Source organism: Eublepharis macularius, chromosome 2 (genome assembly GCF_028583425.1).
Source record: "Eublepharis macularius isolate TG4126 chromosome 2, MPM_Emac_v1.0, whole genome shotgun sequence".
NCBI classification, from domain to species: domain Eukaryota; kingdom Metazoa; phylum Chordata; class Lepidosauria; order Squamata; family Eublepharidae; genus Eublepharis; species Eublepharis macularius.
Genome location: NC_072791.1, coordinates 191,349,066 through 191,371,293, shown reverse-complemented (window position 1 = coordinate 191,371,293; position 22,228 = coordinate 191,349,066). Strand labels below are relative to the sequence as shown.

The 22,228-nt window shown below is 41.0% G+C and overlaps 1 protein-coding gene across 1 annotated transcript in view; it reads left to right on the top strand.

Annotated features, from left to right (window-relative positions):
- Window positions 1–22,228, top strand: part of PLA2R1 (phospholipase A2 receptor 1) — a gene marked incomplete at its 5' end in the record, with an annotated part of 64,696 nt that overhangs the window by 12,675 nt on the left and 29,793 nt on the right. Inside the window, 5 exon segments of the mRNA XM_054970111.1 lie at window positions 8,119–8,213; window positions 10,201–10,379; window positions 19,057–19,274; window positions 20,585–20,600; window positions 20,603–20,733. Coding sequence (XP_054826086.1) covers window positions 8,119–8,213; window positions 10,201–10,379; window positions 19,057–19,274; window positions 20,585–20,600; window positions 20,603–20,733 — 639 coding nt within the window.

Genomic DNA, 22,228 nt, shown 5'->3' with positions numbered 1-22,228 from the left:
GCTGGGGCTTGCTAGCAGGTTGCCTGATAGTGAGGGCAAGCTGGGTGACTGGCCCGCGGGAGTCTCCAGACGGGAACTGGCCAGGGGGTGCCTGGTCAGGCTCGCTGGAGGTTTCCCTGGCTGGCACCTGGCTGCTAACAGTGCGGCTTGGGCCTGGTTGAGGCAGGCTTCCATGGAGGCAGGGAACAGCAGGTATAACACAGTTCATAGCAGGAATAGGGCACAGACACAGTCCGTGGTCGATAGCAAGCAGGCAGGAAACTGACACGTGAAGCAGAGTCCAAACAGGCAGGGAATAGACACGTGTATTAAAAGTGCACATGTGCAAGACAGTCTTTGGTGTAGCAGTAAAACAGCAACGCAGGAAACTCAAACACAGTTCATGGCAGGCCTTGATGCAGGAGAGGGGGGGCTACTTGTAAACAAGAGTACACTTTGAACACATGTCCATGGCAATCCAAAATGGCTCTAAAATTATATTCCTGGGGGGTCCCCTCAAGTGTTTCAGCACTTGAAAAAGCTCAAGGTGAGGGGAAAGAGCTTCGCACCACAAGCCCAATGAGGATCAGGCCCAAACTCATGGCAGTCACAAGTTCACCATTACATTTAGTTTGGCTGTAACTCACTACAGTTTGAGGGCAAATCCAATACACCAAATGTTGCATACAAAAAATGTCATGTGAGCACCAAAGCCCCTGAGAACATACAGAGCCTATGAGCTTGAGTAAAACTTCCCCCTCTATTTATGCTGTATAATAGAGATAGGCATGAACTGGGGAAAAAAGCGAACTGTGCATTTCGTGGTTCATCGCATTTCACAAACCGTGAACCACGAACTTTTATGAACCTGCCCCAGTTCGCGAACCGGTTTGTTTGATTCAAGAAAACATCACTTCCGGGTCAGCAGAAGGTCACTTCCAGGCCAGCAGAAGGCTACTTCTGGGTCAACAGAAGGTCTGCAGGAAGTGCATCCCCTGTTGCCTAGGAAACTGATTGATCGGTGCCAGGCTGTTTGCAGTGACGAAGCAAAAAATGAACCAAATGAACCAGCCAAAAGTTCATGGCAGTTCGTCAGAAATGGGCTCTGACGAACTCGACTCGATTCATCATGAACTTTGGTTCATATTTCAGTTCATGCCCATCTCTACTGTATAACATTAAATGGGTGCTGCTATACCAAACTGTGCTGGCTGCATTAAAACAATAGCTTCCCTTAAACTATGAAAATATCACTACTACCTATGAGTTTTGTTGAATTTTTTTGGCTTCAAAATCTGATATTCAGATTTAGAAACTTTTTTTATTGGTGATGATGTGAGGTACTTCATTGCATCTTTTGATTCTCCCCTTCTTTGTAGCATATGGATCCTTTCATTGATTCTTGGCTTCCAGCAAATATATGCTTGGAAAACTATCCTACTTTGTCTTTTTTTAAAAACATTCCCATCTCACTCACAAACTGATGATTCTCTATATTACTAGACATTGCAATAAAGTGCTCTTTGCTCAGCTGGCCCTGTGCCACATTTTATTACTAACTCAACAACTGTTTTTTCCCCCTAATCTATAAACTGCTAACAGAGGGCAAATGTTTGGTAACTCAGGTCAAATTCCTTAAGCTAGCTGTCTAAACACTAAAGCAGTGATTATCTAAGTACTTTCCCTAAGCCGGCTTTTGGAATGGCATTATGAAGCTGTCAGCTGCTTGAAAAGAAAGAGGGGAAGCAATGTGGCTTATGAAGCCATCAATGTTTGGGTTATAGTAGGGTCACAATACCTTCATACAGCATCATTTGAAATGTCAAGAGGTTTTTTAAAATACCAATAACCCAGCACATAATCAGTTAAATTGCTTTAGTTCCACTGATTTTGAAGAGGAAAAAAATAGTTGATTGGATTGAACTGAAAAATATTTAACTTGGTGGATAATCCATTTTTTTCTGCAGCAGCCTTGTGCTACTGTGCTCTGAGCTGGAACATTCACAACTGTGTGATGTGCTGTCAAGTCTCTTCTGATTTATGGTGACCCTATGAATTAAAGACTTCCAAAACTTCCTATCATTAATAACCTTGCTCCAATTTTGCAGTCTGGAGGCTGTGCCTTCGTTTATTGAGTCAAGCCATCCCCAGCTCTGATTCAACCCCAAATCTGCTGTTTAGAGTGAATCCTAGTTGGTAGGTTAATATTCTTGCCTCCGTGTTCACTCTGATTAATTCAAGATTTACTCCAAAGCTATGGAGGCAAGCTATAACAGTCCCAGTTTTTTTTTAAAAAGCACCAGCTTGTTTGTTTGTTTGTTTGTTTGTTTGTTTGTTTGTTTGTTTGTTTGTTTGTTTGTTTGTTTGTTTGTTTGTTTGTTTGTTTGTTTGTTTGTTTTGGACTGGATTGAGGAATACACAGTGCAATCCTAAAGAGAGTTACTCCAATCTAAGCTCATCGAAATCAATGGGCTTAGACTGGAGTAACTCTGCTTAAGATTGCACTGATCATGTGCTTGGGTGGGAGCAGATTCTTGGTTGTTCTTCGTTGGGAGCAGGTTTTAGAAGGGGTTGGTCCGGTTTTGACCATTGTTTGGTTATTTCTCATTTAGCTGAGAAATATTCTTCACCCTGTGCTAGTATTGTATTTGCTGGCTTTATGGGTCTTAAAGGAGCCCTTGATTCTATTCCTCCCCCAAGATGTTTATGATAATATACTTATTTTTTGACAATCCCATGCTTTTAAAGAGCATTTTTTCTTGCCAGATTACCAATCTTTCTATGGTTATGAAAGGCAGATATATTGTTACCTTATTAAAAAAGATCTATTAGTGTTCCTCTGGTTTAATCGATTCTCTAGCACATGTGCTACTGGAATATCCCTTTATGACGATCTTCGATTGTGTTGCATTACTTCTCTTTTAATTGATTGATCTGGATTATCTGTGTCTGAGGTAATACCCTTTTTATTGAGCAATAGAGATTCTAAAGTTACACTGGCGGTTGCAAAATTTATTTAAGTCCTTTCATCCTTTTAAGCAATAGGTTAAACAATTCTGCTGCTCAAGATCTATATATCAAGTTGTTTCTCAGTGATAAAGGAAAGGAAAGGAGTCAAGCCATCTTATTTTGTTGCTTCTTTCCTATTGCCTGTTTCCTAGCATTATGATGTGACCAAAGTATGATAGCCTCAGTTTCATCATTGTAGCTTCTAGGGAGAATTCAGGCTTGATTTGATTATCATAACTAGCTCTTAAACAGCATGGAGTAAGAGCGTGGAGACTGGAATCTTGTTTTGTTTCGGCAGCACACAGATTCTTTACATATCGGCACTATACTAAATCAAATGGAAGTCAATCTAGTGCAATATTCTTTGCCTTGTTCTTTGCCTTGTTTTTTTTTAAGACTCAGAAACAGGGCTCTGTCAGAATTTTGCTAAAACACCATTTGTCAGGAGATGCCAGCGAATGCTAGTAATTACATCCTGTGCCCTACGATTAAATTTTTGGTATTAGTAGCAGGGCTTTTTTTCAGCAGGAACGTGGTGGAACAGAGTTCTGGCACCTCTTGAAAATGGTCACATGGCCAATGGCCCTGCCCCCTGATCTTCAGACAGGAGGGAGTTTACATTGCCCTCCGCGCAGGTTTTAAAAAACTCATTTATAGGTTTTAAAAAACTCCCCAAAGTTTTTTAACAGCTGACCCAAAGTGACATCATTGTGCGGTCCTCAGTTGCATCACTAAGTTCCACCACCTCTTTTCCCAGAAAAAAAGCCCTGATCAGTAGTAAAACTCAGTGACATGCAGAACACTTTCTTTTTTTTCTGGATTGTTATATACAGATCATCTATGAATCTATGATATAGAAATGTGAACAGTCTCCAATAATCATTATGATGACCACATAATGGGACACGTGAAACTTTGCAGCATGAATTGATAAAGAGTATTTGCGATAGGCTGTACCTCCTTATTCACTTTTTGTTTTACACTGACACTCAACTGCATCTTTAAAACCTTTCGGACCATCTTTATATTGTTGCCCCTTTTTCATACGTTTTTCTTTGTGATCTATCGTATGACATTGTGGTATCAAAGAAGCGTAACAGTATTTCTTCCCTAAACTGCAAGTAGCTGTGTCCTATTTGGCCCTTCTTCTGTGTTTGGTAATACATAAGCTGGAAGAGAAAACAAGATAGAGAGAGAGAAGAGAAGAATAATTCAGATGCTAATTAGTGGAAGTATTTTACTTCCATAAATTGGTATCTGAGTGAATGGAAGAAAATTAATCCATGTTTAAATTTTAAAGCATGTATTAATTTTACTTCATCCAGTGAAGCACAATCAGTAGTGAAAGGAATCTATGTCTATGATAGCAATTCTTAAAGGGAGCCCAAGGGGTAAGCGAGGAGAACTGGAATCTTATTATTACTATATTTGTTCCTATATAGGTAAAGGCAATGAATGGTCATTGGTGGAAAGTTTGTAGGCATAAAACATCACTGGATGTTTATGTAAGGGCTATGATCAATCAGCATCTTAGGCTGGGAGCAGATCTGGATACTAGAAACGTATAAAGGAATGTTGAAGGGTAAGTTTATTGCTGTCAGGTTAACTTATGTTTAAAACTTCCATCCCCAGAAAAGGTCTCAGTTCCTTCAAGTGCTTGAAATACAAACAAAAAGGTGTCCATTCAGCGACCTGTATCAGTTTGCAGCCCTTGGAGTAAATGCAAGATGTTTAGCATTAAGTTTATAAGAACACAAGATACCAACAAGTTCAGTTTAAATCACCTTTGTATATTTTGGTTTGCTCATTGAGTTGTTATTGCAAAATGCTGATCATTCGTTTTGAATTTTGGTTTGAGGTAGGTTATGCTCCATTGTATAAAAGGATGGCAGGTTGACTGTAGTGTAATGCCAGTCCATTGTACAGGTTTCCTTTAGTGGAAAGTTAAGTTGCAAGTATTCATAACCGTGTTCATTGTTACTTACATTATTTCTGTTATTAGCTGTGGAAAATCTCACCTCATAAAATTTATATAGCACTTTCAGTGTTCAAAGTGTTTCACATACATTATCTTGTAATCCTCACAGCAGCTCACTATAGTAAGTCAGTATTTATTATCTATATATTGCAAAACCAAGGCTGAGAGAGTTGCCTAAAACAGTGATCCCCAGCATGGTGCCTCTGAGAAATATGGCACCTGTGTTTCCTGGAGCCCACTGGCCTCTTTCCCAAACCAAAAGCTAGTCCTGGTGTTTCTCTACTTCACTGGCATAGGAGATGCTTCAGAAGAGCCCGAGGAGGCATCACCTTTGTATCTGCATGGAGCAAGCATTTAGAAACAGCTGCTTCCTTCACAGGAAGATCCATGGCTTGGAATCTTGTAATATTCTGCGATTAGACTAGACATGGGCACGAACGGAAAAAAACCCCCGAACAAGCTGTTCATTGGTTGTTGTGGGTTTTCTGGGCTGTATTGATGTGGTCTTGGCATTGTAGTTCCTGACGTTTCGCCAGCAGCTGTGGCGAAACGTCAGTAACTACAATGCCAAGACCACGGCAATACAGCCCGGAAAACCCACAACAACCATCGTTCTCCGGCCGTGAAAGCCTTCAACAAAGCTGTTCATTGTTCGTTGCCATCCACGGACAACGAACAACGAACAGTAACGAACATGAACCTGTTCACAAACATGTTCGTTGTTTGTTGTTCGTGGGCCCTTAGAGATCCCTTTAAACTATCAGCTGACAGGTGGCAGGGGGAATTCCCCCCTGCTGCCTGCAAGCTGGTAGTTTAAAGGGCCCTTTCCTGCCACGTTCAAGGGGCAGGGCCCTTTAAACACCCCACAAACTGACCTTCTCAATGTCCAATACCCACCAAATTTGGAGGGGACATAGTCCTCACTGTCCTCTGAAGACCCCCCAAGTTTCAGAGAGATTGCACCCCGGGAAAGGCATGATCCATGGGTCATTCCCTTTGTTGTCATTTTCTGTTCACAGTGGCAAAAATGGAACTCTCTGGTGGAAGCTACTTTGAGGGGTTACAAACTGGCCTTCCCAATGCCTAATACCCATCAAATTTGCAGGGGACATGGTCCTCTCACTGTCCTCCAAAGACCCCCCAAGTTTCAGAGAGATTGCACCCCGCGAAAGGCATGATGCATTTTCTCTTCACAGCGGCAAAAACGGGGCTCTCTGCTGGAAGTACTTTGAAGGGTTAAAGCTAGAAGGAAAGCCAGAAGGAGTTCAGACAGAGTTCAGTCCCTGCTGTTGCCAGGGGAATTGATTGAAAGGCCCCAGACTGTCTGGCTTGACGAATGGAGCTTGCAACGACCACTTGTTCGTTTAGAATGGAGCCTCACGAACAGCTTGTTTGCGAACAGACGAAGGGACTGTTTGTGGATTTTTTCCATTCATAATGCTGTTCATGCCCATGTCTAGATTAGACCCAGCCCCATGGCATCCATTTTATGATTCGTTCCTCCCCCCCATGGCAGCCATTTTCTTGTGACACCCCATAAGTGTTCAAAAAAATCCCAAATTGCCCACAAGTCCAACCCTTGGCCTAAGGCCACCTAATATGTTTGTGGCAGATAAGAGCCAGTGTGGTGTAGTCGCTAGCTAGTCCTATTGTCTCAGTCTAACCTACATCACAGGGTTGTTGTGAGGATAAAGTGAAGGAGGGAAAATGATATAAGCTGCTTTGGATTCCCATTGTAGATAAAAGTAGGGTATAAATGAAGTAAATAAGCAAATAAATGAATAAGAGATTTTAACTGGTAAGCAGATCACACTCATACTTCTACATTATAGTAGCTCTATAAGAACTTGATATGGGACTACTGAATAAGAACCAATTAAGAATGTAATGTTAGTATAATGCATCCAAAACCATTGTTCACTGGTGTTACAAACATTAAACTTAAATGACTTTAATCTATGAAATTTGACACTAGTCTGTACTGGGATTATTTAGGAAAACATTGCATTAAGTTACTTCAGTAAATCTATGTTTGAGGCTGAAAATCCTCAGAGGAGCTTCATTTTCAAAGTTCCATTCTAGGCACGCTTGATTCGTGTTCCCAATGGGGCTCTGATCATCACCAGAATTCAGCCAGATGTAAATGCCACTGTCTTTAATTTAAAATAGCACCTATGTTAAAATATACAACATGTAATATTTAATTCAATAATGGGTCTCTTATTATTACAAGGTGAAGTTGAGCACATACTGCACTGAACACCGTTCCCACACAAGATCTTCTTCAGTGAATTCAGTGAGATCCAATAACATTTCATTTGATGTATTTGATTATACTTTGGTTTAGAGCTGTTTCATGTTATAGAATGTTTGAGTGAATGGAGGTCATGCCTGTGATAGACACAATCTAAGGTATGTTGGGACAGCAGTCTTCCACACTCTAAAATTATTCACATTTCTCCAAGCACTTAACAAAATAAACTCTTAAGAATAAATTATACCCCTGCTATATGATATTTTAAGCAATATGGATCATCCTTATATGTGTATCCAGTCTTGATAACCTTTCCCAGCTGTAAAGTACAATCGCAGTCTAGTCAGAGGTAAGATACATTTAATGAAGCCTGTACTTTAACTCTTCCAGTGAAACCAGTGGAAAACTAAAAATTACATCCTGAATATGTATGAATTATAGTTGTGTGATGAGTGGACATACAGAGAAGGAATATTCTGTGGTATCTATTTGAGCAACCTCTGAGTCATATGTTGTGTGTGTGTTATGTGCCATCAAGTCGCCTCCAACCTATGGCAACCTTATGAAAGAAAGACCTCCAAAATGTCCTATCATTAACAGACTTAGATCCTACAAACTGGAGGATGTGACTTCTTTTATTGAGTCAAGCCATCTAGTTTTAGGTCTTCCTCTTTTTCTACCGCCTTCCTCTTTTCCTACTGCCTTCCACTTTTCCTAGCATTATTGAATTTTCCAAAGAATCTTGTCTTCTCATGATGTGACCAAAGTAAGATAGCCTCAGTTTTGTCATTTTAGTTTCTAGGGAGAATTCAGGCTTGATTTGATCTAGTACCCACTTATTTGGCAGTCCATGATAGTCACATGTTATATATAATAATTATACTATTTATTCTTGAACGGATGGGAAAGGTATAGTGGATATTGTTACAGTACTCATAAATTCCATAGAAGCTTTGGCTATTACTGCCCATCCTTTGCAACAATACAAAGCAGGTAGCTAAATTCTACTAAAAATACCATGATATGATATATACTCTCACTATCCAGTGGCATTGTAGGAGATAGAGGAACAGCCAGTTATTGTGCTTGTTTAAGTCTCTGATCAATTGCTTAAGACTAACTGAAGTCAAAGCATCATAAGATAAGTCACTATAAAGCTAAATCGAATGTATCAGTTACTTACTGACCAGATCGGAATATTCAGCATTTTTTTTGTTATATGTGGATACAGGAGAGTTTGACTTTTTAATTCTGACATACAGAATCTTCATTACAAGAAGTGGCAGAGTGCTTGCTAACAATACTGATGAATATGTCCTCATTCACTCCCCATGCAACTATTAACTATAGACTGTAAGAATTGTTGTTATAATGTGTGATATTGTGAGGACCCCCCACAAAAAAGCTGCAGTTTGCAAGGGAACACAAAGTAAAACATCAGTGTGGAACATATTTAGAGGGTGTTGTGTTACTTTTAGAGATCATACCTGTGCATACAGAAATCCATGTTCTTAGATCCTGAACAACTATAGGAAGGCAATTTCCCTTCTTCTCCTCTCTCACTACACCTTCTCCCCCCACATCCCCCAAAATGTGCTACTACTGTGGCCCTGGCCACAGTAATCCATGCAACGGTCACCTCCAGGCTAGACTACTGCAACTCACTCTATGCTGGGCTGCCCTTGGGCCTGACCCGGAAGTTACAGCTGGTCCAGAATCGAGTGGCATGCATCCTTACTGGAACACCAATCCAAGCGCACATTCATCCTGTGCTGTGCCAGCTGCACTGGCTCCCAGTGAAGTTTCGGATCTGGTTCAAGGTGTTAACCTTGGTGTTTAAAGCCCTTCACGGACTGGGGCTTGCATACCTGTGGGACCGCCTCTTCCATTACATCCCCTGCAGGGTGTTGTGCTCTTCAGACAAGCAACTCCTGGTGGTCCCCGGCCCGAAGGACATCCGTCTGGCCTCAACCAGGGCCAGGGCTTTTTCTGCCCCAGCCTTGGCCTGGTGGAACTCTCCTGCTGGAGATCCGGGCCCTGCAGGGCCTGTTACAGTTTCACAGGGCCTGTAAAACAGAGATGTTCTGCTGGGCCTTTGGCTGAGTGCCAGCGGGTGTCCTCCTTCTTCCATCTAAGACCACCACTTCTTCTGGGGCTGCCCTTGGCCATTTGCTATGCCCATATATGGACTCCCAATATTTGTTTAAATAGCCTGCTCCTGGACTATTTTAATGACTTTTTAAAAATTATTATTGATTTTATGTTTTTGTGACTTTTAATGTATTTTTTGAATGTTGTTAGCCGCTCTAAGCCCATCTGTGGGGGTGCGGGGACGGGGTGTAAATCAAATCAATCAATCAATAAATACTATGGGTCAGTGGACCAGAAGTAACTGTGGGGGGAGCAAATTTGGAGTCTACAGTGGGAGGGGGGAAATGACAAAAATCTCCCTTCTTTCCTCCACAGAGAAGCCGTTCTGTAGGAAGAGGCACTGGTGCTCCGACAGAACAGCACATTAGGATCCAAGCCAGGCTCTTTTCAGTGTGAAAGCAGGTACTTCCAGCCTGATAGCTCAAATCCAATCTCTTCTTTGAAATGAGCATCACAGGAAGGGCCCTAAAAAGGCCACCGTACATATCGTTTAAGCATGTTCTTTGCTCATAAGGGACAACGAAATGCTGGTGAGATCTGGCACACAGCTTTTTTTGCAGAAAGGGACAAATTTGCTCATTTCTTCAAACATGTTTTCTTACTGCACCTAGGAGTCTGCATTATCTTCTGTACTAAATCCCCACTATGATCAGATTATTCAAGGTTTAATTTGTTGCTATAATCGAATTCATTCTGTTTCAAAAGATCACTATTAGAAAAGGAAAATTTCTTCAAGCATTCCTTTTCTCTGGCTTAATTTTTTTAAAGAAATATTTGTGAAACTTTTGTATAAGAAATCTAATGACTTATTTTAATCCTTTCTTCAAAGGTTTGAACAAGGTTTTCTGAACAGCATGATTTCTCAACAGCAGGACTTAGTGGAAACAGGTAATACTTATTTCTGGATAGCACTGCAAGATCTGAATAATACTGGAGAATACACCTGGTTTGCTGAAGATGAAAAGCCCAGTCTTATATTCTATGCAAACTGCAACAAGTATCAGCCCAGTGAGTTGTAGTTTTTATTGCATATTGTCTTTTAAGGTCACTTTTTATGTTTTTTGTATGTCCCTATAATTTCTACTACCAGTGAGGTTGCCAGTTCTGGGTTAGGAAATTCATAGAGATTTGGGGATGAATCTTGGGGAGGGCAGGGTTTAGGGAGGAGACGGATCTCATTACACTATAATGACGTAGATTCAACTCCTCCAAAACAGCCATTTTCTCCAGGGGGGTTGATCTCTGTAATCTGGATATCAGTTATAATTTTAGAAGATCTCCAGGCCTCTCCTGAAGGCAACCCTAATAAGCAGCCTTTTTGACAAAGTGCCTGACTGTACCATTGAAACATCTGAAGAAATTAGTCTTTCCTAATAAACAATCTGTTGAAAATGAATGAATTCCCTAGAACAAAAAAAAAATCAGTGTTAACAATGCAATCCTTCACATACTCAAAAATAACTGTCATGGAGTTAAATGGTATTTACTTCCAAGTAAGTGTGCATAGGATTGCAGCCTAACAGTCCCGTCTTAAAGCTTAAGGTAAGTGTTAGATGGGGGGAGGATAGCTTTTTCTCATGCATTACAATCAGCCGAATTCCACATTTCAGTAAAGGAGGTTCATTTTAATCCCATCCTCATTGTATCATCAGATGTAAGTTATGCTGAAAGAGAGTGACTGGCCAAAGGTTATTCTACAGAGTCTCAAGGCAGAACCCAGGTCTCCCGAATCCTAATCCTATGCTCTTACCACTGTACCATACTGGATCTTGGACAGAGCACTTCCTCAACTGTAGATGTCTCTGATTACCCCATCTTACATGCTAGTACCTGAAGTGGCCATGATCTGAGAATACTTAGATCTGGAGACCAGAGGCATGAACAGACAAGACAGATATTCCTACGTACCTGAAAAATACCCCAGATTTGCAAAGAAATATGAAATTAAAAAAATACATTGGGGGTGGTAAAAAAAAACACCAAAATAATAAATGGAGCACTTGTAGCTTTAACCAGATGCTCTCAGTGGCTGTTGCTAGACAACCATATCAATTTACCTAGTATTTAAGGCTTGATTGCTGTCAGTAAAAGGTAGGGGAAAGAGGCAAAGCCCTTCCCATGGCTGTTTTGACCTCTGAGGGAGGACTCATTGGGACCAGGACCAGAAACAATCACTGGGCAACTTCATACTATGAGAGTTACATGATTCACATCCAGGCCTGGCTGTTTGCTACTGTTCAACAACATGCACTCCCCCTCCCACCCACTAAGCCAGTATAGTGTAGTGGTTAGAGTTTCAGAGTAGAATCTGGGAGACCCAGGTTTGAGACACCACTCTACTGTGGAAGCTCATTGGGTGACTCTGACCTAGTCACATACTCTCAGCCTAACCTCCCTCTCAGGATTGTTGTTAGGATAACATGGAGACAAGGAGAATGGCATAAACTGCTTTGGGTCCCCGTTGTGGAGAAAGGCAGAATATAAATGAAGTAAATTAACAAATATAGGTGAAGATGGGAGGCAGTTAAAAGGCAAGTTGTTTCGTGGGTTTAAAGGAGACAAGGATGCAGGGAAAGGTGAACATATGGAGGCTGCCAGGGAGAGGGAAAGAAGAGACAGTGTGGGGAAGGGAATATAAGGGAAAGTGAAATATACGCCCCATGCAAGTTCTTATAAGTTCCCCACTATGCAACTTGGCCCAGCTCAGCCAGTACCATGCAACTTGGCCATATGGGAGAGGCTGCCTTGGGGGGGTAAGGGGAAAGATGAAGACAGGAAAGCAGACAAAGGTGGGTGGGAAGGAGAGAAGGAAGTAGGAAAAGGATGGGGGCAGGGAAGGCAAAGAGGATGTGGTAGGGGAAGGGAAAATGAGATGCCTCCCACAAGTCCTTGCTGGTCTCCACTTGATCTTTTACTAGTAGTTAAGGTTCCAAAAAGTGCAATCTTATCCTCTTGTTCAATCTCTATGTAAAGCCTTTAGGATAAATCATTCATAGCTATAGAACTGGATGGTCAGCAATATGCAGATGACACCTAGCTCTACATTTCTCTATCCAAATCTCTTGGTGATGCACTCGAGGTCTTGAATAGGGGTGTGCAATTAGGGTTTCTGTTTCAGGATAAATACCTGAATCTGACCCAATTTGTAAAGATTCGGGATTTCCGACTCGGGCCCAGCATCGGGGGAGGCCGATTCGGGAATCCTGAATCAAAGCTTTCTGAAGTGATTCGGATTGCCTCAGAAAGCTTTGGGGCATTTAAACCCCACACCTTTGCTCCAGCTGACTGGCGGTCTCCATCAGTCAGCTCGAGCAAGGGTGGGGGGGTTAAAGTTTAAAGCACCCCCTGCGCCACTTGCAAGCAGTGCAAGGGCGCTTTAAGTTTGCACTCTGAAGCTTTCCAAGGCAATCTGACCAACCAGTCAGCTGGAGCACAGGAGGGTTTAAAGTTTAAAGCACCCCCTGCGCCACTTGCAAGCAGCACAAGGATAGCTTTAAATTTGCTGGGCCTGCGGAGCACCTGGCCCGGCCGACTGCTGTGCCGAGTGAGCATGGCCCAGCTGATCTACAGCCCACTGCCTCCTGCCCACACTGCCCACAAGGACTGGGACAAAGCTTTTCCAGCTTTTTCATTTCAGTATGCTCCAAAACTTTACAGAGCATACCAAAGCGATTTAAGCTGCTTTGGGATTGAGGTTATTCCAGATTGTTTTCCCACTTTGGGTAAATCCAAAGCAGGAAACCTGAAGCAGGAAACCGTGCACACCCCTAGTCTTGAGTCACTGAGTCTTGAGTCACTGCCTGACAGCTGACGTTAAGTAGCTGAAAACAAACCTATTGAAACTGATCCCAGATAAGATGGAAATGATCCTGGTTGGGAAACCAGAGATATTGAAGGACATTGTGATCCCCGCTTCTAATGGGGTTCAAGTGTTCCTTGCAGACTCTAGTTAAGAGCCTAGGGGATCCAACAGTGCTGCTAGAGAAGCAAGTTAATGCAGCTGCAAAAAAAAATGCCTTTATCAAACTCCATCTAGCTCTGAAGATGGCCTCCCACCTTGACATGGCCAATCTGGCCTTCTTGATCTATATCATGGTAATACTGAGACTAGACTTCTGTAATACACTCTGCACAGGTCTCTCTTCAAAGTCAACTCGGAGACTCCGTTGGTACAGAATGCCGCAGCTCGATTATTATCAGGAGGTGGGTGGAACATGTATATTACTCTCAATCTGCAGTTACTCCATCAATTACTGGGCCCAAATCATGGTTTTGACTATCACACACAAAGGCCTTAATGGCCTTGGTCTCTCATATATATGGGAACGCCCCCCCCCCTCTCTCTGCTCCATCACAGCAGCTTCGTTCATCTTCTGCAGGTGTCACCCTGAAGAGGGCAAAATCATAAGCTGTCCATACACGTTCATTCTCTCTGGCTGTCTCCACCTTATGAAATGGCTCACCTGAAGAGGTCAGGAAAGCTCCCACTTTCCTGGCTTTTTGCAAACTATGCAAAACTTAATTATTCACGAGGGCTTTTTTTACACATTTAATGAGGCTATAAGGAAATGGTTCAGAGAGATGCTTTGGTAAAGGGATAGGGACTGCAGAGCAGCATGATACTGCGTACTGCCTTTTGCTGTAAGTATGCTCCTACTGGTATTTTCTATATTGTTTAATATGTCATGTTAAATTCAGTATTGCTTCAGCTCTGGATTGGATTTCTGCTTTTTTTCAAATTTCTGTAATCCATACCTTATTGCAGTGTTTATTGAATGTCCCAGCTGTTGATCATATTGACTTAACACTGTATAATCTGTCTTGACTAGTCTCATTAAGAAAGGTAAACTATAGAAAATATCAATTAAAAATAAATAAATACACAAACTGTGACTTGGGAGGTCTCCAAGTCAAACCTCAATTCTACCATGAACTAGGATCAGCATTTCCAACCTCAGTTCCTCATCTGCAATAAAACCCTTGTTTACCTTACAGAGCTATTGTAAGAATTACTGTGATAATGTATTTAAACTACCTTTAACGGTGAAAGTGTAATAATGAAGATGCTGCTGCTGATAGAGTTACATGCTATTCTATCTAACAGCAGCAGCATCTTCATTATTACACTTTCACCGTTAAAGGTAGTTTAAATACACATTTCACAGTTCATCTCCTGAATCATTCACACAGTTAACAAGTTATGCACTTACCTGTTTCAGCTCCTTCAGTACAACTGAAGTTTACCTTACCTAACAGTTCAGGTTGCTAGGCTTATTGAAAATGTTGCCTTATAGATAATTTCACAGGAGACAGGCTTTTTTGCATTTATCTGCAAGGCAATTATATGTGTGTGTTTATTTGCATCTAATTACTTAGGGCAGCAGAGTGATGATCTTTTCCTCCATTCGGTATTATATTCTTTTCTATTTCATATGAACTTTAAGGAACAAACTGCCTGGTTTATAAAGAGATTATGATTCCTCTTGTCCTTCAACAGTGACCTCTACTGGTTGAATAAAGAGAAACTATTATCAGGTATTAATATGATAGTGAGAGAAATTTCTTTAGACAGTACCAAATTTTTGATGAGAATGAATAGGCCATAGGAGTTACTTGGAATCAGAGAAACCAAAATGAAAAATGGGGTGAATTTATTTATTTTAACATTATTAGCATAAGATCAATAATACTGTACTAACATGTTTATAATGCAATCCTAAACAGATTTAATCCCCTTCTAAAGCCAAAGGGATTTAAAGGGTATAGCTTTCTTTAGAATAGCACTAGGAGTCACAAAAAACACATGACAGACATATCATCTCAAAACTCTTCTCACCTTGAACAGGAAATGGTTACCAACCAATAATCAGATATCCCCTTGGGGACAAAATAATTTTACCTAAATGCTTTTTCTACTCTGGTGTACATGGAACTTATTTAAGACTGGATGGTATTTTAATTTCTCAGGAAGTAAGGAACTGGGTGAAAGATATGGATATTGGAATGATTAAAATTACAGACCATGCCCCTGTTTCAGTGTTTTTGCAAGTAGGTCATTTTAATAGGCCTTATTTTTGGAAGTTTAACCCATGGGTAGTTGCAGATGAAGTAAGCAAGGGTAACATTAAAAAAGCAATAGAATGCTATTTTGTGGAGAATAAAAAATCAGATATGTCATTGACAATAAGATGGGAAGCAATGAAAGCTACTGTAAGAGGAGTATGTATGCAGAATTTGGTGAGATTGAAGAAAGGTAAAGATAGGAAGATTAAAGAAGTAAAAGAAGAAGTTAGGGTATTGGAGGAGAAATTTAGGAAATCTAAGAAGAAGAAGGATAGGGAACAAGTAAATAGGAAAAGAGAAGAGCTGAATGTATTAGATGTTAACAGGACCACCTTAAAATTATGGTATAGTAAACAGAAGTATTATGAGTTTGAAGGGAAAGGAGGGAAAATATTAGCAAATGAAGTTAAGAATCTCCAGGTAAGGAAAAACATAAGGGCAATTAGGGATGATAAAGGGGAGTTGGAAACTGAACCTAAAAAGATATTGGAGAACTTTTTAGATTTTTATAATAAACTGTATGCAAACAAAGGAATTAAAAATTGTGATATAGAACAATTTTGCGAGGGAGTTGAATTCCCAGAATTGAGTGAGGAAAGTAGATGGGAATTAGATAAGAATATAATGGAAGAAGAAGTTAAGATGGCTATAGACTCTATGAACGTGCAATCGGCACCTGGATTAGATGGGTTCAATGCGGTGTTTTATAAGCATTTTAAGGACATATTGGTGCCACATGTGACTGAAGTGTTTCAAGGAATTCTGGACAGATCCGCTACCCCACCTACATGGTTAGAGTCGAGGTTGGTGTTAATCCCTGAATTGGGAAAGGATCAGACTCTAAGGGATTCATATAGGCCAATTTCTATCACCAATATGGATTATCGAATATTTGCAAAAGTTATGGCAATGAGGCTTAAAAAATGTATAACACAATTGATAGGGAAAGATCAATTTGGGTTTATGCCTCAGAATTATTTGGTAGAAGCGGTTAGGAAGGTGATAGGTATGATCTATTTAGCTAAAAATAAGGGATTGCCTCTTACGCTTATGGCGTTGGATATTTATAAAGCATTTGATTCGGTGGATTGGATGTATATGGAAAATATATTTCAAAAGTATAAATTTGGGGTGAAATTTCAAAACATGATTAAGGCAATATATACCAAGTCTAAGGCGATGGTAGGAGTTAGTGGATCAGCAGTGGGGTATGTTCAAGTATTGAATGGTACGAAGTAGGGCTGCCCTCTATCTCCTATGTTATTTATTTTAGCACTGGAGCCGTTGGTGCTTAAATTAAAAAAGAATAAAGGAATAGTAGGTTTTGAAGTCCCAGGGAAAGGGAAAGTAGATGGGAATCTGTTAACATTGTATGCAGATGACATGATGGTGACAATTAAGGATTTGGAGTCCGCAACGGTCCCGTTAAAAAAGGTATTACAGGAATTTGAAGAGGTGTCAGGGTTGAAAGTGAACTTTTCAAAATCTTCAATGATGTGTTTTAATGTTAAACCAAAAATACAATTAGCAGCTTCTAAAACTTTGGGGATTCCTATAGCAAACAAAATAGTGAAGTATTTAGGGGTTAATATTCCTAGGAATGATAAAAAATATTTGAGTATAATTTTAAAAGAATTTGGAGTGGAATTCAAGATAAAATGAGAGTTTGGGGGAGGAGGAAAGATTCAATTAGTACAAGGAATGCGATGGTTAAAATGGTTTTAGTTCCTAGGTTGACTTACCTTTTCTATGTACTACCTTGGCATATACCAGGATATATATTGAAGAAGTGGCAAGGAGCTATAGATAGATTTGTTTTTGCATCTAAGAAACCAAGGACGGCGGGTAGGTATAGATATTATGGAATAAAAGATGGGGGATTCCCAATATTAGTTTGTATTACGATGCATATCAATTAAGGCATCTAATGATTTGGTTGGAGGGTGAGTTAGGAGAAGACATTGGTTGGATAGAACGGGAAAATTCTGAGGTAGTAGGGGGAAAGGAAAGCTTGTTTGATAGGAGGAAAAGGAGGAAGAAGATAGGTGACAAATTATCAACTTTTCAGGGACCCTGTTGGGTATGGGAGAAGTGGAAAAAAGAGCTCACCCCAGGGATATCACCTCTTACCAAAATGTGGTATTATGATAAATTTGCCCCGTTGAGGGGATCAGTGTCAAAGGAGGTAGGAGATAAATTAAAGAAGATGACGATTACAGAGTTGAAAAAGGTGTGGGGAACAGAAGGGATGGTGGAAGAGGAGAATAATATTTTGAGTAGGATTAATTGGCTGCAAAAAAAACAAATTTCCTCCTTGTTGAAGGAGGAAGAAATTAACGATATTGGTAAAAGATTAATTACTCCCTTTGAAAAATTGGTGAAAGAGTATGGAGAAGATAAGACAAAAATAGTTTCAAAATTGTATAAGGTTTTATTAGGCACAGGGGAGTCACCAAGAGAATTCTTGAAGGAATATTGGGAAATAGATATTCAAGGTAAAATTAGGGATGAAGAGTGGGAAATGATGTTTAGGTTACCTCCTTTAGTTACTACATCTAGGTTAATGCAGGAGCAAGGTCTGAAGATGATACAGAAATGATACTATACACCGGTTAAGTTATATTATATTTCAAAATCGGGGAGTAAAAATTGTTGGAGGAAATGTGGAGAATTGGGAACGTTCAGTCACATGTGGTGGGACTGTCCTTTAGTAAAAAAGTTTTGGGATCAAATTGGTATGGAAATGTCAAGGATAGTGAGAAGAAGGGTAAGTATATCTAAAGCAATGGCACTTATTAATTTGGATGGAATAGGGCTAAGGTTAAGAGAGGAATCTAAGTGGATAAATTTGATGTTAGTAGCAGCAAGACAGGTTATAGCAAGGAATTGGAAAGAAGCTGAGGAATTGACAATTAATCACTGGAGGGGAAATATGAATAATATAATAGTTTTAGAGTACCTTACAATGAAGATACGTAGAATGAATGGGTTAAAGGTTAGGGAACAAGAGGAGAATTGGTTTAGAAGGATGGTGGGGTACTTAGAAACGTTTAAACAATTTGGGATGATTAGTCAGTTAATAGGAAATTGAGAGATTAATTTAATTATAAGGCTAAGTGGAATGAGTTGTACAGGGAGTAATGTGAATATGAAATAATATTGTATGGAATAATATTTATGTATCTACCGCCTGGAGGTCCCTTCACGGGTGATGTTGGTGACGGCTTGTTATATTCAGAATAAAACAATAAAGTATTTTATTAAATAGACAGTACCAAATTTTTGATGAGAATGAATAGGCCATAGGAGTTACTTGGAATCAGAAACCAAAATGAAAAATGGGGTGAATTTATTTATTTTAACATTAGCATAAGATCAATAATACTGTACTAACATGTTTATAATGCAATCCTAGACAGATTTAATCCCCTTCTAAAGCCAAAGGGATTTAAAGGGTATAGCTTTCTTTAGAATAGCACTGGGAGTCACAAAAAACACATGACAGACATATCATCTCAAAACTCTTCTCACCTTGAACAGGAAAAGGTTACCAACCAATAATCAGATATCCCCTTGGGGACAAAATAATTTTACCTAAATGCTTTTTCTTCCTCCACTGCAGGGTATCCTGGAGGGTGTATTATAATGAGGCTGGAGAAAGCCATTGCTGTTTGGGAGGTGGGAAACTGTACTAGCTTCGAGGCTATGTCATTGTGCGAGCAAGAAGCCAAGTTCAATGGACAAAATCAGCTTGATTTTGAGGAACCACATTTTAAAGAATCATTAAATATTTGTGCTGTTGGATGAGAATCAAAACATAGTATGTTCAATTGCTACAAGGTGAAAAATGGGGGGGGGGTCTTATTGAGAAGTCCAGTAACTTGGATCTAGAATTCCATTACTATTATCTTGTTCCAATGTAACATAATAATACAATGTAAACTAAAACAATGTAGATCTATCAATAGTTTCTTCCAGATAGGAATTTGGCAGAGTTTGAGCATAAGTAGTACTATTTTAAGTCTTTTTTCACATGATGGCTAGATGAAGTACAATTCAAACTGTATTTTGTTGTGGTTATTGTCAGGGCTTGCCGCTGCCACCACTGGGCAGGGCGCTGGCTGGGCCGACCCTGCCATCATAGGGGCGCCAGGGATGCTGCAGGACCCTGCTCTGTGGAAGGAGGGGCAGTATACATCACCCAGACTCCCTCTCAGTCCACTCGCTGGCCTGCTCACCCCCTGCATCCTCCATCATCTCCTCCTCCCAGAACTCTCCTCCAAGCCTCCACTCTCACACGGCTCTGCTCTCATTCCACACCATCACTCCTTACACCCACCACCTCAGAGCTCTTCCTAGCCACCCTTTATAGGGTTTCCTTTCTCTGCCCCGCCCTCCTTCCAGGCTTGGTCCCTCTCCTGACTTGGCCCAGCTGTGCCTTCCCTCAGGTGTTTCCCTCCTATCACTAATCCCTTCTAGGCTTCCTTGCCTTGCTGGCAGGTGGGGTTGAATGTGAGCCATCCCCAGCTGAGGTCTCCTTGGCCTTGCTCATGAGGAGCTGCCCCAGTAGGCCTTTGAGCTGCTGAACTTGCCTGGCCTTGCTCACGAGGAGCTGCCCCAGCCGGCTTCTGTGCTGCTGAGCTTCCCTGGCCTTGCTCGCGAGGAATTGCCCTGGCCACCTTCTGGGCTGCCTGCTCATTGATGCTGGGCGGGGCTACCCATCTCCTCCCCCAGAATGCCTGTGGCAGCTCCACCTGGAGGGGCTTGGCTCCTAGCAATTCCTGAGCCAAGCTACTGTCCTCTAGCCGGGATGTGGCTCTGGGCTGTAGTGGCTGGTTCTCCTCCTTGGCTGGTAAGGGCTCTGTTTGGGCTGCTGCTGGGCCCCTATTCCCCCTGCCTTGGCCCTTTTCCTCTGGCCTGCTTAGCCCCCTCTCTTCCCCCTGGAGGGTGGGACTAGCTGGTCTCTCCCTGCTCCCTCCAGCCCTCTGAGGCTTTGGCCTTTCACCCCTTCCCCCTGGAGTAGGCAGGTTCTGGACCAGGTTGCTGGCTGGGGTGGCAGGGCCGCTGCCTCCCGGTTGCCTCCAACTGTTCCCTCCTGGCAAGTCTGGGGGCTGGGACTCAGACCCTGGACACTTAATGTTATTGCACAGGTATTTCACAGTGAAAAGTATTGATGAAAAGATCTTGGGATGAAGTAGAAACATTGTGTCAAGGTTATAGATCCCATCTTGCAGGTTTTAAAAATGCCCCGGAAGAGGATTTTTTGAACAAACTTTTAAACTTGATATTTTGCAAGTATGTTTATATTAAATGATATCAGAAAAGCTTTATATAATTTAAAAAAACAGAGCATTGGCTCCAGAACATTTGCTATTTTCATTGTCCTATCTGAATGGACAAAGAGCTCCTCCACACTTCCTTTTCAGTTTAAGAATACTGTAATGGTACATTGTGTAAATCCAAGAGGATATAGGCTGCCTTCGACATCCATGTTGCTATTCCATTTGATTCTTGTATTTGGAAAGAATATAAGCAAACCTACAAGTTATGCATGTTGAACTCTAAGAAACACATCTGGAACTCTAGCGGGGAATGAGTTTTGGAGTATGATTCTTAGAGTAAAATGAACAGTAGGGGAAGCATCAAGCATCACTTATCCCAATCAGTAGCAGCCTCTTGAGCCTGCTTGACACACACACACAAAACCTATGCTTTGTTGCACTTTTGTGTAACTTGTAGCTTACTTCATTGACAATAAATGTCCAGTCTATTCAAAAGCCAGTTTGGTGTAGTGGTTAAGAGCACAGGATTCTAATCTGAAGAACTGGGTTTGATTCCTCACTCTTCCACTTGAAGCCAGCTGGGTGACCTTTGGTCAGTCACAGCTTCTAGGAGCTCTCTCAGCCCCACCCACCTCACGGGATGATTATTGTTGTGGGGATAATGATAACATACTTCGTAAACTGCTTTGAGTGGGTGTTAAGTCATCCTGAGGGGCAGTATATAAATTGAATGTTATTATTATTATTAAAACTAGATTCAGTCTATATCTTCTATCACAGTTTAAACACAGGTGTATATTATACACCTTAGGGGATCAGATTTTAACCAACGGCATTCAAAAGAAATTTACAATGTCAGGGTCATAAAAAATAATTAAAATACATAATGAGGAGCTAATTACTTCACAGCCACTTTTAAAAAATTGAATTTTGGCTGCATTCCTCAAGCCATTCATTTAAAATTATTTCACTAATTACTTCTGACACGAGTATCATTTTTCCCTGGCTTACTGTAAAGTAACAAGTCTGAAGGTTGTTGCCTATTACCAACAATATAAATGCTTCAGGTGTGTGCCCACAACATGTTACAAATCATTGTGTTGTTGTTATTGCTGCTGCTGTTGCTGCTGCCGCCGCTGCTGGGTTGGATTGCACTACTATCCTACCAGTCCACTGAGCAAAGTTTGAAGCCTTCCTCCAGCGTAAGGAGCCCTGCCTGTTAAAGGAAGAGCCACTTCAGTTGAAGGAAGGCTACTAGGAAGATGATTGAATCCTCTCTACTACTAAGACTATTTTGAGAACACTGACATAAACTAGGCTTCCACGTAGCTCACAGAAAGAAATAGGATTCCCCTCGCTATAGATACTAATGTATATTTTTCATTGAGTGCAAATGTAGTGTAACAAACCAACTGTAGAATGGCCAGAAATGGCCAATAATGGTGTAGCTGTATAGTCATTACTATACATCTCCACGTAAAAGTATCTCGGGAAGCAGGTGTTGGGATAGAC